Source organism: Artemia franciscana, chromosome 17 (assembly GCF_032884065.1).
Source record: "Artemia franciscana chromosome 17, ASM3288406v1, whole genome shotgun sequence".
NCBI lineage: Eukaryota > Metazoa > Arthropoda > Branchiopoda > Anostraca > Artemiidae > Artemia > Artemia franciscana.
In genome coordinates this window covers 22,200,843-22,215,473 of record NC_088879.1, presented here as the reverse complement: position 1 = coordinate 22,215,473, position 14,631 = coordinate 22,200,843, and the positions used below count along the sequence as shown (strand labels likewise).

At 34.8% G+C, this 14,631-nt stretch overlaps 2 protein-coding genes across 2 annotated transcripts in view; both read right to left on the bottom strand.

The window, feature by feature from the left end:
* The window catches only part of LOC136038004 (NAD kinase 2, mitochondrial-like), a 44,253-nt gene extending 35,559 nt beyond the window's left edge, over positions 1-8,694 (bottom strand). The window contains exon 1 of the mRNA XM_065720922.1: positions 8,631-8,694. The gene's annotated coding sequence lies outside the window, so the exon portion shown is untranslated. The remainder of the gene's footprint in view (positions 1-8,630) is intronic.
* A 4,097-nt stretch (positions 8,695-12,791) lies between these two features.
* Positions 12,792-13,166, bottom strand: LOC136037511 (uncharacterized). The gene has a single exon (XM_065720233.1). The coding sequence runs from the start codon at positions 13,164-13,166 to the stop codon at positions 12,792-12,794; it is 375 nt and encodes a 124-aa protein (XP_065576305.1).
* Between the last annotated feature and the right edge of the window lie 1,465 nt (positions 13,167-14,631).

The following is a 14,631-nucleotide window of genomic DNA, read 5'->3' as shown; positions in this document are numbered from 1 at the left end:
TATTCCAGTGACACTAGCCAAAAGCAAAAGAATATTTAGCGAGATGAAAATTGTCAAGAACAGATTAAGGTCAACTATGGGGAATGAGTTGTCTTGACCATCTCAAGCTCAAAATGTAAGAAAAAGAGATACTGGAAAAAAATTACCTTGATCTACTTGTAGAAAAGTGGAAAGATGAAAAGCTACACAGAGTTGAAGTTTGGCTTATTGCCTTAGTCTTTATTTTTCTTTTATATCTTAGTTTAATCTCTACAATATATAACAATTTTCCTCTGCTAATAACAATTATTTTAACACATAAAAACACAAAGTAAAATTTATCAGTTGTTATTCGCACCTACCCAAAGTAGTCAGCATATTTTGGATGCTCCCCCTCCCCTATAGGTAGAAGGCCAAGTGACACCCCTGCTGATAGAGTTTGCTCATAGTGTCCTCAGATTGTGCCAAATCTTGGGCAAATATTTTGATTGAAATGTATCTTTTATAAATATGAACAGTAGGTTCCTAATCTTGTGATGTAATGTAAATGGTTTCAAATAGATGGGATTTGCTGATGGCCAGGAATGGGCTAGTTGGGATCAGCTATTTAGAATCTAGGATTTTTTGTTTAATATTTTAAGTTAAGTAAAAGTTACCCATAAATCAAACCTTATTTAAATGGCCTACAATTTTTACTTTCAAGACAATGGTCTTTGACAGAATGGAGTCATGATTAGTATGTCTATGATTTAGATATTTTTCTCTAGTTTTAAGATCTCACCTGCACAACTCGGCAGTATTTTCAAAGTTTATGTTCAAGCTTAAGGTGTTTGTCCATGATTAGGCCAGTGTGCCTAGTGTAGTCAGTGTTTTATAAGCTTGAAATACTCAAGCTGCTCATATCCTTATTAAGAAAACTTAAACAAATTCATGGAGAAACAATAAATCTTTTAGGTACGGTATTTAATAGATATTTTAAGTGATTTAACTATTGAAGTGATGGGTTAGCAATGGATTAGCTGTCTAGCAACTGGGTATCTAACACTATCCTGTGGCATCTAACACAAACATCCTGGAGAGTGGGGGCAAAACATATTTTCAAAATGTAGTGGGGGGGGGGATTTTACAGTTTTTGCAATGAAAATGCAAAAAGGCAGTTTCAAAAGGAAATAACAAATGGAGCATATTTTAGATTTGGCCTATGGGAGAGAAGTTACCCCTTCCAAGTTGACACTAGGTTTTTGCCTATACCAAAATGAGATTAAAAACTGGAAGTAAAAATATTCTACACTTTATCACAAGATTATTTTACCAGCTTTGGCTAGATCTAATGAGAACATGGTAATAATTTAGTTTAGGGGCTTCATACTAGCCATATCTTACAAAGAAGTCGATTTAGATGAATGAAACTTTCAGAATAAATCCTGGGCCAAAACGTATTTTGGGAGGATATTTGCAAGCTACTATGTCTACCCTTTGCTTATTTCTAAATCTTGGAAGATTGTATATTGGATCAGTCTGTAGGCTACCTATCTAAATTCCGACTAAAAATTTTCAACCTTAGTTTTGAGTATCTGATTTCTTTTTCATTAGCTTTTGGCTTAAAAAGGCATTTCCTGTTATTTCATTAGAATTTTAAGCCATGTCAAAGTTTTTCCCTAAATTTAAGAAATGGATTTACAGATTTTTAAAACCTTTTTAATTGGAATTGAGCTAAGGTTAGAGACTCAAAAAGCTTATCTTTGGCCTCATTTGAGCAGAAGACATTCTTGGGGTTACACTATTGTAACAAAAATATTGTAAAAGGTCAGTGCCATTTGAAGGAAAAAGAAGTGGATTTAAATACCTTCACAGGAGATCTTTAATGCTCTGAATGCATTCATGAGAGATTTATTTGTTATTAGTCTACAGGTTTCTGAAAAAGGAAACATCTATTTTACATTATTTGAATGGTAAAGCTTGCTTTCATCCTGAATTAGTGCACCTGTTTTGAACTTGACCTGTGATGTCATTTATTAATTCAGTACTTAGAACTAAATTTAATACAGGAATGTTAGTTTGCAATCATCTGCTTTGGATTAAGTTGACCTGACCTAGTTTCAACCTATAAATTTGTAATTTGGATAATATATGAATTTCTTGCTGGACTGACTGTCTTCAGACTCTGATTTCATTACATTCAAACTGGCTTCAAGCAAGTGTTAATCTAAGCCTAATCATAGTGTGCAAGTTAGCAGCCCTGCTTCCAACTGCAAATACACCATTTACACATATAAACACCTATTGGATCATTTACACTTTACTGAAAACAAGCTATAGACAATTGCAAATATGTGCACTGCTCTGTAAAGAACTTTCAGAAAAATAACTGGGAAGAAGGAATTCAAGACAATATTATTATTTAACACCCAATAAACTTTTTGAATGCAGTTTTATTGCTAATGCAAAAATGAATTTTGGGCAAAGATTGCACCTAATGATAATTGCCCAGAGCACATCGACGTGAAAGCTTCTACAAATAGTGTAAAGACACTCTAACCTTATTAAAAAATTGGACTCTGAGGAGGTATCAACTCCAATTTACAATATCAAGTCTCCTACCAAGGTTCCCATTCTGCCCACTGTGGCTTCCTCTAGGCTTTCGACAAAGGTTAATCATGTGAAAAAACTAACTTAAGGTTGTTGCAACAAAGTTGGATGCTTATGAATTGGATTACCTGCAACTGCCAAAGCCTGCAATTCCCAACTCCCATGCTAATATTGGTGTGTTGAGCCTTCCCTCCACTCTCTGAGACCCAATAAAACAAAAAGTTCTGATAAATTGGATAAATGGTCATGAGCCAATCACTAATATACATCCTGTACATGACTGATTATCAATATAATAGATAGCCCAGTTGCCAAGAATTTCCACTTGTCAGTAACTGGAGTGATAATTGGCTCTTCTGCAAAAGTCAAATCAACAAGCCTTATGGCCTCTTGAAGACAATTTTGAATTATTTCACCTTATTTCCTGCTCTGATGTTTTTGATGCCTCTAGGTAAGGGGAATCCACTGCAGTAAAGCTTGAATTGGCTCATTTGATTCTCCTGTCTTCCTTCTCAGGCAAAAATTCTACCCATTTCTGTTGATACTGTAATTGCATCTGTTACAAAAATGAAATCAAGCTCTCTTGATGTTGATGGAATTTGTGTTTATCATTTTAAAATAAATTGCCTATCCTTGTTTCCATTTTCAATTGCTTTTCCAAATGTGTATTTGTTGTTCTCTTGTTCCTGATAGCTTTTTGTATGGAACTGTCACTTCTATTCTTCAGCATGGTGAGAGTCCATTGGACTGTTCGACAGGCCTATCATGGTTGCTTGTATCTTAGTAAAATCCTTGAATAAATCTTACTTCCTTTCATCAATTTGGATAATAATTTTGGTGAGAACCAGCTTGGTTTTTATGGCACTTATCCATTGGCCAAATGCCATATAGTGATTGTAATTTCTGTTGGTCCTAGTTTTGCTAGTTTGGGCACTTCTAGATTAAGTTAGGACAATGAGGGTTGGCAGGCATATCAGGGAGCAGACCAGATTAAGTTAAAATACTTGCTTCCCTGATTCAACCATCTGGGGGAGTGGAGGGATGGTTAATTTGGAAATGTCTGATTGAAAGTCTGCATAGCACAATGGATATGGTGTTGGTATTCTACTCTCAAGGTTATATGTTCAATACTTGACAGAGACATTTTTAATAATATTTTTTCTTACTCTGCTATTTTTAGTTTAATTTCAAAACCTTTTTTTTAATGTCTGGTCTTGGCTAACACTTTTTATCAAAAATGTCAGATTGGACCATATTTTATGGAGATTAAATCTGGAATTTGGTATAATATGGGCCAGAAAGCATAGGAGGAGCTAAATCAAGTGATGCATTTAAAGCAATCAATAGTTATAGAAAAAGCTAGTCAGCCTCAGAGGCAGAAATCCCATCCAGTGGTGCTTAACATGGTAGCCTCCCAAAAAATATTACAACAATAACATTGTGAAATGTCGGCTCTTCTGACCTCATCACAAATGTATAGGAGCTCTTGGCTCTTGTTGGTCTGGCATTGGTTTCCAGCATGCTCACTGTGCTCTGGCTTGCCTTCTTAAAGATGCTTTGACTAAAGGGTATGGTCTTCACATTTGTGCCCATGATCTTTCTAAGGCTTTTGATAGTGCTGTACATAGTCAGGCTCTTTACTCTCTTTATAGTCATGACATAATCTTTCACTTATTTTTCTTCTTAAGCTTCAGTATAGTAAATCTTATCATCAAAATAAAACTAATGGTACTCTTTCTTTTTACTGTCACTATTTGTTGGGGTATATGGCAGGGCAGAATATTATCTCCTAGTATTTTAAAATTTTGTATTTCTAGTATCCTTGAGAATATATCTTCTATGTGTTTTGCAGGGTTTACTGATATTTCATACCTTGCTTATGCTGATGATATTCTTCTAATTAGCTGGTCTAAACCAAGACTATTGCAGATGGTTCATAAAGTTCCTTCTTCTTTTACTAGAATTGGTCTTTTGCTTAACAATGGCAAATGTATTTTTCTTTCAATTTTCCATTCCCTCCTAAACCTCTAAGTTCTTAAAAAAATTTCCATACCTCATGTAGATTTGATGTGGTAGTTGGGTATTACACTTAACAAAAATCTTAAAACGTTTCACGAGTGTGCCATCCAGGATGCTAGAACAAAGATCTAGACTGGTTACTCTAAAACTGCAGCCAATTGAGGCAAATGTAATTGTTTTGCCCTTGGAATCTTTATTCTACTTTTACAGATCATTTTGTTCTTCACCTTTCTGGGCTTTACCCTATTTTTTACAAATAAGAATTCTAGTGATATTCAAGTGGCATATTCCCATTTCTGTAAATACCTTCTCTATCTGTCTCTTTGGAAGAGAAACAAAAAATAATAAATAAGTTTTACCTTCCAAATAATACCAAGAAGCTGACTGTTATACACAAAAAGATTTCAGAAACAGCATATTAGCATTTGTTGCTTCACCATGGTTTGATCTGTTATCTATTTAATGTTATTTTTGTTTAAGGGTTATTGATGATTTGTGCATAATGTTATTGTTGATTTTTGTTTGTGAATAATTTTTTCAAGTGTTTACTCAATTATTTATCTTGTGATGTGAGTGGATTATAAATAAATATTATTATATTTACCACCCTTGCCCTGGGCTGATTTACAGGTTATAGCCTGATTATATGCATTTTGCAATGTGTCACTCTTTTACACAAACAGATTAAACAGCATAGAAGCAATAGCTGGTAAAATTCTAGTTAATTGACTTCTTGCTATCTCAGAAAGGGTTTAGGTTAGGAAAACGAAACTTTCAGGGATGAATCTACAGATTAAAGTATGTCCCAGGAAGGTATTTTGAAGCAACTACCTCCACTCCTTCTCCCTCTAGAGGGCCCTGAACTTTGATGACTTTTAAAGATATGTGTGTTATAAAAGTGAAACTTTGCAAAATACATCTTCTGCTTAATTAAAGTACAACAAAATTGTTTTCAGCTTCATAACTTTGCTCAATTCCATTTTATAAGGTTTTAAAGATATGCAAATACATTTCCTAAATTTTGAAAAAAAAACATTGATATTACCTTAAATTACCTAAAATTGCAATGTAACGTACTCAATAACAAGTACTCAAATAACAGGAATTGCATTTTCAGAACTAAAGGCAGAGAAAAAGCAACTAGTAACTGAAAATTGAGGTAAAATAATGTTTTGTCAAAATTTCAATAGGTACAGACCTGTCATGTGGGCAAATTTTAGGGCCCTCTAGAGGGAGAAGGAGTGGATGTGGGTACTTTAAAATACCTTCCCAGGACAAACTTTAGCCTGTAGATCCATCCCTGAAAGTTTCATTTTCCTAACCTAATCCCTTTCCAAGATAGCAACAAGTCAATTAACTAGAATTTTACTGCAATAGCCTACTAACAAAATTGAGAAATGGAAAAACACCTGAGAAACTGAGCTATATATTTACATGTTAAGGGAGTGGTGGTAAAATAAATTGAAGCACTTTTAGAAGTAGGGTAAGATACCCAGTAGTCAGCCAGCTAATTTACTTGTCAACAGATAAATCTCAAAATCTCCTTAACAAGTATGTGATTAGCTTGATTTTTTAACCATGTACAACATTCATGATTTCAAACATACTGATAGAGAGTGGAGCCTAGCCTCCACTATCTAAGTAGATCTAAGCACTAATCCTAATCTAAGTGATCCAAGCACTATCTAAGCACCTAAAGATTAGGGGTCTTACCCTAGTATAAGTAAGTATTTTAGGATTGCTTTCAGAATTTATAGTGATTCCTTTTAAGTGGGCCTAATTGTAAATTGGTACCTTTATTCCATAATCTAAAGCCCCTTAATTATAATTTTACAGTGAGAAGTTATGCTATGCTTCTATTTGGTGCTTTATAATCATAATGAAAATAGCCTAGTCTACTAGGCTATAGACCCAAATTTATAAAATGGTAAATAAACAGACTCATATTCCTGAAAAGAAGTGCAATAACGCAAAAAATGAGTAGGAGTGGCAAACTTACACAAACTCACCCAAAAAACTATATGTTATAAGTAGCCTAGCACCACAGGGTAGGCTAATCAAGATTTTAAATCATTCTAAGAAACTAAAATTGCATTCATATAGATACTCCTACAGGATTAACAAAAGACAATAGTCGAAATTGTTTTTCTTAGGCATTCATATGTTGATTGGCTTTCTGTAGCCCAATCATTTTGCCTACAGTATGTGACATTGTTTTCTGCCCCAGTGTCCTTTGAGAATACAATATAAATAAAATTAAATTGGAATATGCACTTCATTGTAATGAACTGTAAATAAGGAACATCATGTGTCTATAGTAGTGTGATATATGGACCAGCAGCCCCCCTCCCCCCTCACAGAACTCAAAACCAAATCTCTCATTCATTCACTTTAAAAGGTTTTAAAATAAGAATCTCTTATACATATAAAGATTTTAAAGTGTAAATTCATTATCTCATAGGATTTGTGCTTTTTGGCACAAGTTTTATAGCAAACAAAAAATGATACTTTTTACCTTTGGTACAAATCTTAGTGCAAGCAAAAAATGATACTTTTTAGACTACCAAAATTAGATTCAAACTTTTGAATAAAGCCAATTAGAAACCAGATTTCTATTTCTGGTCTGGTCAACAAACTGGAGGTGAAAACCCTTGTGGTAATAAATCTTTGCAAGGAGGTTAGGCCATATGTTGTATAATCAAAAGAAGAGCTGTATTGCAACATTTCTGAGGTCAGTCTACCCAGTGCTTAATTTAGAAATCCGGGTAGATTCTGGATATATAAGGTGAACCAAAAGTTAGGAGGGTATTCAGTTTTTTGTACTCAGACTTTGATGCACATTATACTGCTATCTTTCATTGAAGTCATTTTACCTGAAGTTGAATATGAAGTAAGAAAATAAAATTATTGTCAATAATTGTGTTTGTCTTTGAGTCAAGGTACCAGGTACAGTTCCTATTGTCTACTGGATCGTTCCCAAGGGAATCTGCCCAACTCAGGAGACCTGAACGTCATGATAATGATTTTGTCTTCATGGTTATAGAAATTTGTCAATAGAACCCTCTCACTCTATGTCCCTTAACTATAAAGCTCCCATGCTTCAATCCAACTTAACTTTATAAGAAAACCTACAATCAAACAACTTTACCCCCCCCCCCATAACATTTGGTGCAGCCTGTAGGATTCAAACCTACACTCCGATAGGGAATCTGATTTCAAGTCAGAAAATAATATTTTGACAATAAGAAACTTTAAGAAAGATAAAATTTAAGGACAGGGAGTGTTCTGATTGACGAGGGCGTCAATCTACAGTGGGATAGGGGATATGTGATATATGGACCAGCAGCCCCCCTCCCCCCCCCTCACAGAACTCAAAACCAAATCTCTCATTTGTTCACTTTAAAAGGTTTTAAAATAAGAATCTCTTATACATATAAAGATTTTAAAGTGTAAATTCATTATCTCATAGGATTTGTGCTTTTTGGCACAAGTTTTATAGCAAAGAAAAAATGATTATTTAAAGAAAACGTATATATTCCTACACCTTGGCCTATGTGATATATGGACCAGCAGCCCCCCTCACAGAACTCAAAACCAAATCTCTCATTTGTTCACTTTAAAAGGTTTTAAAATAAGAATCTCTTATACATATAAAGATTTTAAAGTGTAAATTCATTATCTCACAGGATTTGTGCTTTTTGGCACAAGTTTTATAGCAAACAAAAAATGATACTTTTTACCTTTGGTACAAAGGTAGGCTAAAAAGTTCCAATACAAAGGTAACCAACAAAGGTAAAATATATTTCCAAGGAATAAATTTGTCTTATACGATACCAAACATGAACAACGAAGAGTCAAAAATATCAATATGGCCCAAGATAGAGAAAATTAAGGGTACTGTGCAGTTAGCAAAAAAAAGAGGCATTAGACCTACAAATACCATTGTTCACAACCGAAGACCAAAGATTAAAGTACGTGGAAAGTCAATATGGATTATTAAAAAGTGCGATAAAGCCAAAAACGAGTCGGAATGGCAAACTTACACAAATTCACCCTAGTAATAAATAGCCTCGTGCTCAAGATTTTAAATAATTTTAAGAAACTAATATCGTATTTACGTAGATGCCACTATAAGATAATCAGAGGCTTTCATAATGTTGATTTGCTTTCCATTTTCATTTTGCCTAGGGTACGTGACATTGTTATCTCTGCCCAAGTGTCCTTTGAGAATACAATACAAATAAAAGTAAATTCGGAATAAAAACTTTATTGTAACAAAGTTTAAATAAAGAGCATCATGTGTCTATAGTAACCGAAACTTTGAAAATAGACTTTTGATGGAAATAAGTATAGCCAAAGAATTATATGAAACCCTTATGATCTATTAATTACGCAAAATACTTTGCGTATGAGAAAAATCTGCACAATTAAAGAAAAAAGGAGGAAACATAAGTTAATAGAAGTATCATCTTGATGTAAACTTCAGCATTTTTTCCTCATATCTATGAACTCTTGAATGAAGGTTTCAAGCTTTTATGTGCAAAAGCAGGGATGACTGCGTTGAAGTATTAGTCATAAAATACCGGTAGAAGGACCTATCAAACATAAACTGCTTGTTCCCCAAATATATGCATATTTTAAACCAGACGAATTGTTCTTGCATAGAACGTGTATAAAGTACTACTTTCCGAAAAAGATTTCCTCGAAGAAAAGTAAAGAACAACACTAAAAGTAAGATGAACCGAAATAAAGACTGAGCAGCTATACAATTTATTTAACTCAATTTTTGAAATAGTTATTGAAAACTATTAAAATATAGTTTACATACTATTGTTCAATTACTAACACGTATTAGTTATTGAAAACTATGTGTATTTCAAACTTTAGGAGTTAATTTTTCAAAACCAGAATAATCCAAACTTAAAAAGACCAGAAAATATTATCAACAATAAGTCAAACCCAAAACAAACAGAAATTAAAACAAAAGATCACATCAAATATCAATATTACAGAAAACGAATAAATTAATCCTAACACGAATAAAAATTAAACTGGATACTCCTGTCAAGCTGAAAACGAACAGAAATTATTCCTAACAAAAGTTTGGCTCCTCCCCCCTCCCCCCTCCCTAAACGTCAAAATTCGAAATGCTAATGTATTATTTGGGTTTTATTGAAAATTATATGTATTTTGGACATTTTGCTTTTATTTTTCAAAACGTCAAAATAAAAATTAAATTGCTAAAATGTGCAAGATAACTGGAAGTAACTGACAAAAATAAACTGGATGTTTAATATATAATGGTACAAATTCGGTAAATGGTATAATATTTAATGTACAATAGATAATTTATCGATATCAACAATTCAAGATCGTGTTTAACAGTGTTTTTTTTTTATTTTCAATAATTTTCAATATTACAATTGTAAAAATGACTTCAATATTTTTTTTTCGGTAAAGGGCAAATGACTTTGGAAAAAAAGCGATATTTTTCAATAGAAAGCAAGGAGCAACATTAAAACTTATAACTGACAAAAATTATTGCTTACATAAGGGGTTTGCCCCCTCCTCAGTAGCTCGCTATTTACGCTAAAGTTTGACTTTTTGTCCAATCATTTAAGAATGACTTCTGAAACACAAAGCCCGTTTCATTAGAATAATAAGTTATTTTAAATGTTCTAGAAAAAACTTTAGCGTAAAGGTCGAGGTACTAAGAAGGGAGAAGCCTCCTTCATATACGTAATAATTCCGTTCGTTCAAAGTTTTAATGTTGCTCCTTACTTTCACTTGAAAAAACTTGTTTTTTATTTAATTTCTTATTATTTTTTAATAATTCCGCAAAATTCGGCTCCCACATCATGGAAAATTTCTTTACCGCACTAAAAAATCCTTAATAGAAAGATTCTCCCACGTAACAGCACTCCAGAATCCCCCCGAAAAATGTCGTTATACTTACGAATAGCCAATACTATATATAAAAATTGGGTAAAGTTCGTAGCTTGCTACCCTTCTCGCTGGGACTGTGGGGGGTCAAGTCATAGTTATTAGATATTCGATAATACTGTACGAAATAGTATTCTAAAAAATTAGAAACTTTGGCAAAAAAGAGTGTTGGTGGCGGGTTAGCCGCCCTTTAATATTTTTGGTTACTTTAAAAAGGCACTACTACGTTTAAGCCGTTCAAAAATGGTCTTTACCATCATTATACTAAATCTGCTGTGGATTGTGTCAAAAATATGATTCCCGAATCGCATCCGCTGCTGCATCCAATAGGCCTGAAGAATTGACCGCATTCGCTGATGACAGTACGTTAGGTGCATCGGCTACAGACTAAGAACCCCTTACACTTAAGTTACAAGCGATGTGTGAGAAAATTTATTATTAGTTTTATAGTAATCTTTTAGCTATGAATATAAAAAAGCCATACCTACTTATTTTTTCCCTTATAGACAAGAGTTGTCCTACAGCAATGGAACTTCCTACTTCAAGAGGTCCTATATAGGTCCACCTTTCCGATATGTGCGATTCCGCGGACTCCTTCTGGATGAAAATCTAACATTCAAGCAGCATATTCAGCTAATAATAGTTAAAGTTTCAAGAGCACTGCGGATCATAAGAAAACTGAAAGACAATTTTCCTTTTTCTATTCTGTGTCTTTTATACTTTTCTCTTCTGTATCCTCATCTATATTACTGCTCAAAGGCATGGATGTCTACTTTTCAATCTCTACTTTCGCCCATCTGTAATCTCCATCTGAAAGTGGTGTAAGTCCCACAATCCATAACCTACGCTCCTGTCCAACTCTTAAAGCTGAAGGATATCTATGCACTTCCGGTGCGTTCAATGGCATTCCTGTATTTTCACGGAGATCTCCCAGCACGTTTTTTTGTTGAAGAAGAATAATTGATTGTAAAAATTTATAAATAATGTAGTTAATAATGTCCCAATCAAAGATAATAAAGGAAGAGTTGGTGTTTAAGTGCCCAAATTCCAATGGTAAGTATGCTGCTAGTTCCAAGGAGTGTCCAATACTCAAGAAAAAAAAAGCTATTGTTACTTACTCTTTCACCAATAATGTCCTCATGAGGACTGCTGCTGATGTCTTAAAGAAAGGACTTCCAACTCATACAGAGCACATCCCCATGATACACACAGACTTTTTCCCTCCAATGGCTCATAATCAACCTTCTGTTCAGGAACTCGACATAAGGTAAATGGCCACATTTGAAGGTGTTGCTAAGCAGATCTATGATCTAACTCAGGCTATAAAATCGGTTTTTGAACTGCTTTCTAAGTTAGCACCAAGACTTTTTCAAAATGCAGTCTATAGCCTGAATGACAGTCTAAAACCCAAATAGAAAAGGTTCAAGCCTCCCCACAATGTCAGCAGTTACCAGCAGCCCTGGCAAAGCAGAAAGGAAAGTAAAGGAGTCTATACTTGGCCCAACAGGTGCTGTACCTAGGTTACAGAGACCTATGTTAGCCCCTTCTCAGAGAAATGACTAGTTATATCTCCATCATATTTCCTTGAATCTGGCCTGGATGACTAAGCACCAACTTATTAAGTAATCTGTTTAAGACTACTGTTTGGTTCATTCGAAAAAATTTTCCTCTATAGTTTTTTTTTTAGATTTGTCTTATTTGTGTTTTATTTGTTTATATTTTTAAATTTTGATTTAAGTGACAGGTTACATGTTATATGTGTATTTATTATAATTGAGTTGTATAAGCATTATAATTGCTGTTTCATCAAGCAAATTGCATTACTTTTTTTTCCTGTTTATAAGTGCGGGCAGTTTGTTGCACGTGAATAACCTTTACAAATAGCAAGGTAAGTGGTAGATGGATGCGTATTATTTAGATTTTGCAGACCATGATGCCCCCTCCCATATCATTTTATTTTAGAGTTATTTACTATTTTATTTGGTTTCATTATCCTTATTTTATCTGATTAATTTTATATATCTGGAAATATGTGACAGATTATAAGGTAAAAATTTATAATTTATTATAATTGTGTTATATGTGTACTTTAATTGCTGTATTACAAAGCACAGTTAAAGTACTTTGATCCCTGATTTTCACCGCAGGCAGTTGCTACAGGTGAATAAGTTTCCTCTGATAGCAAGTTAAGTGATACATAATCTAGTTCTGTTAATGTTGACTGAAATGAAACCGAAGCAAGCTAGTGATTACAGACTCACTTACTTACTTACTAAAGTCCCGTCTATCCTCGCGGGACGTTTTGGGGCCACTTCTTTCGACAGGGCATGAACTAGGGCTCGGTACATTGTTCTATCGTGTGCAGTTCGAGTCAACTCAACGATGCGCTTTCGGTCAAAGTTTTCAATCCACCTCTTGCTAGGTCTTCCTCGTGGTCGAGATCTGTCTATGGTTCCTTCAAGGGATATTTTTGGTAGACAGTCGTGGTCTATTCTCTTGACATGCCCGAGCCATCGCAGTTGTTGTCGTTTGGTTTTATTTAGGATTGTGTCGGGGGACTTCAGCCGTCTTAGCACCTCCTCATTGGTCACATGTTCAGTGTAGGTGATTCTTGCGATGCGACGGAGACATCTCATCTCGAATGTATGTAGGTTACGCTCATTTTCGATCTTCAAGGTCCAGGTCTCACACCCATATATAGCAATTGGCACAATCAGGCTGTTAAAAAGTTGAACTTTCAGCTGGTTCGACAGGTTTCGGCATTTACAGATATTTGTGAGCCTTTAAAAACTGGAGCTAGCAAGAGCTAGGCGGCGTTTGATGTCAAAGGTATGACAATTGTCCGCTGTGAGAAGACTGCCTAGGTAGACGAATTGGTCGACCGTTTCAGCTGGCTGGCCGTCAATCATTATGGAAGGAGTAGCTGCTTGTTTTTGGCGTGACGTGACCATAACTTTCGTTTTTTTTTGGCGTTAATTTGCATACCAAAAGGTTTTGTGGCTTCGTTGAGACAGTCTGCTTGTCTTTGGAGATCAGCGGCCGTTGTAGAGAGATGGTCGATGTCGTCAGCATAGGCGAGCTTGTTTACTAGGACTCCACCTATTTTGGCTCCATGTTCGTCTGGTATCAGTGACAGTATGGCGTGAAGAAACAGGTTGAACAGGTGGAGCCACAGAATACATCCTTGTAAAACTCCCGAGGATGTTGAGAATTCATCAGAGAGTCCATCAGTGGTGAGTATCCGGCTTCTGGATTGGCTGTATATATTCTCAATATTCGTGACGATTTGGTTGGGGATACCGTAATGTCTTAGGATGTGCCACAGACCTTTCCTCCAGATTAAGTCGAAGGCTTGCCAAAAGTCAATAAAGAGATGATATAGGTCTCTGTTGGACTCGACAAAGCGTTCCATGAGCTGACGAACGGTGAAGATTTGGTCAATGGTCGATCGTCCAGGTCGGAAGCCAGCTTGGTATTCACCCAGAACGGAGGCTGTAATTGCTTGGATTCTACGTAGGAGAATTTTGGTCAGTATTCTAGTTTGATGACTGGTCAAGCTGATCTTATCCTGACCATTGATTACAGAAGGCACAGATAAACCAAATAAAATGAACGCATATGACCTACTGGTCGAAACAATACTGTAATTTTAAATTGGATGTTCAGTGAAGTGTTCTTTGTTGATTTTTTTTTACTTAGTTTCAATTTTTAATGTTACTGACAAAGTGAGATTTGTTGTTGTTGATAAGTGATGCGGAGATTGATTGTCTTCACATAAGGATTGGTGAGAATTACTTCTTGTTTCTTTTTGTCTAGTCCTAGTTCAGTAGCCTGCAAATGATTAATATGTAATGTTATATTTTTTGTTTTACCAGTTAACAGGCTTCTGGGTCCTTTGGAGCTTTTTTTTGGATTGTAGTTTTTTTTTACATTAATTGAATAAAAGAATTTGAACTGGACGAACTAGATAGGATGACACCCGGAAAAAAAACAAATAAACATACATCCTTGATATTTCTCCTGGTAAAAATTGATCACTTATGTTTTGGGGATGTTTCATCCTTTTTCAGAACTGGGAAAACATTCTCAGGCTCGTAATTT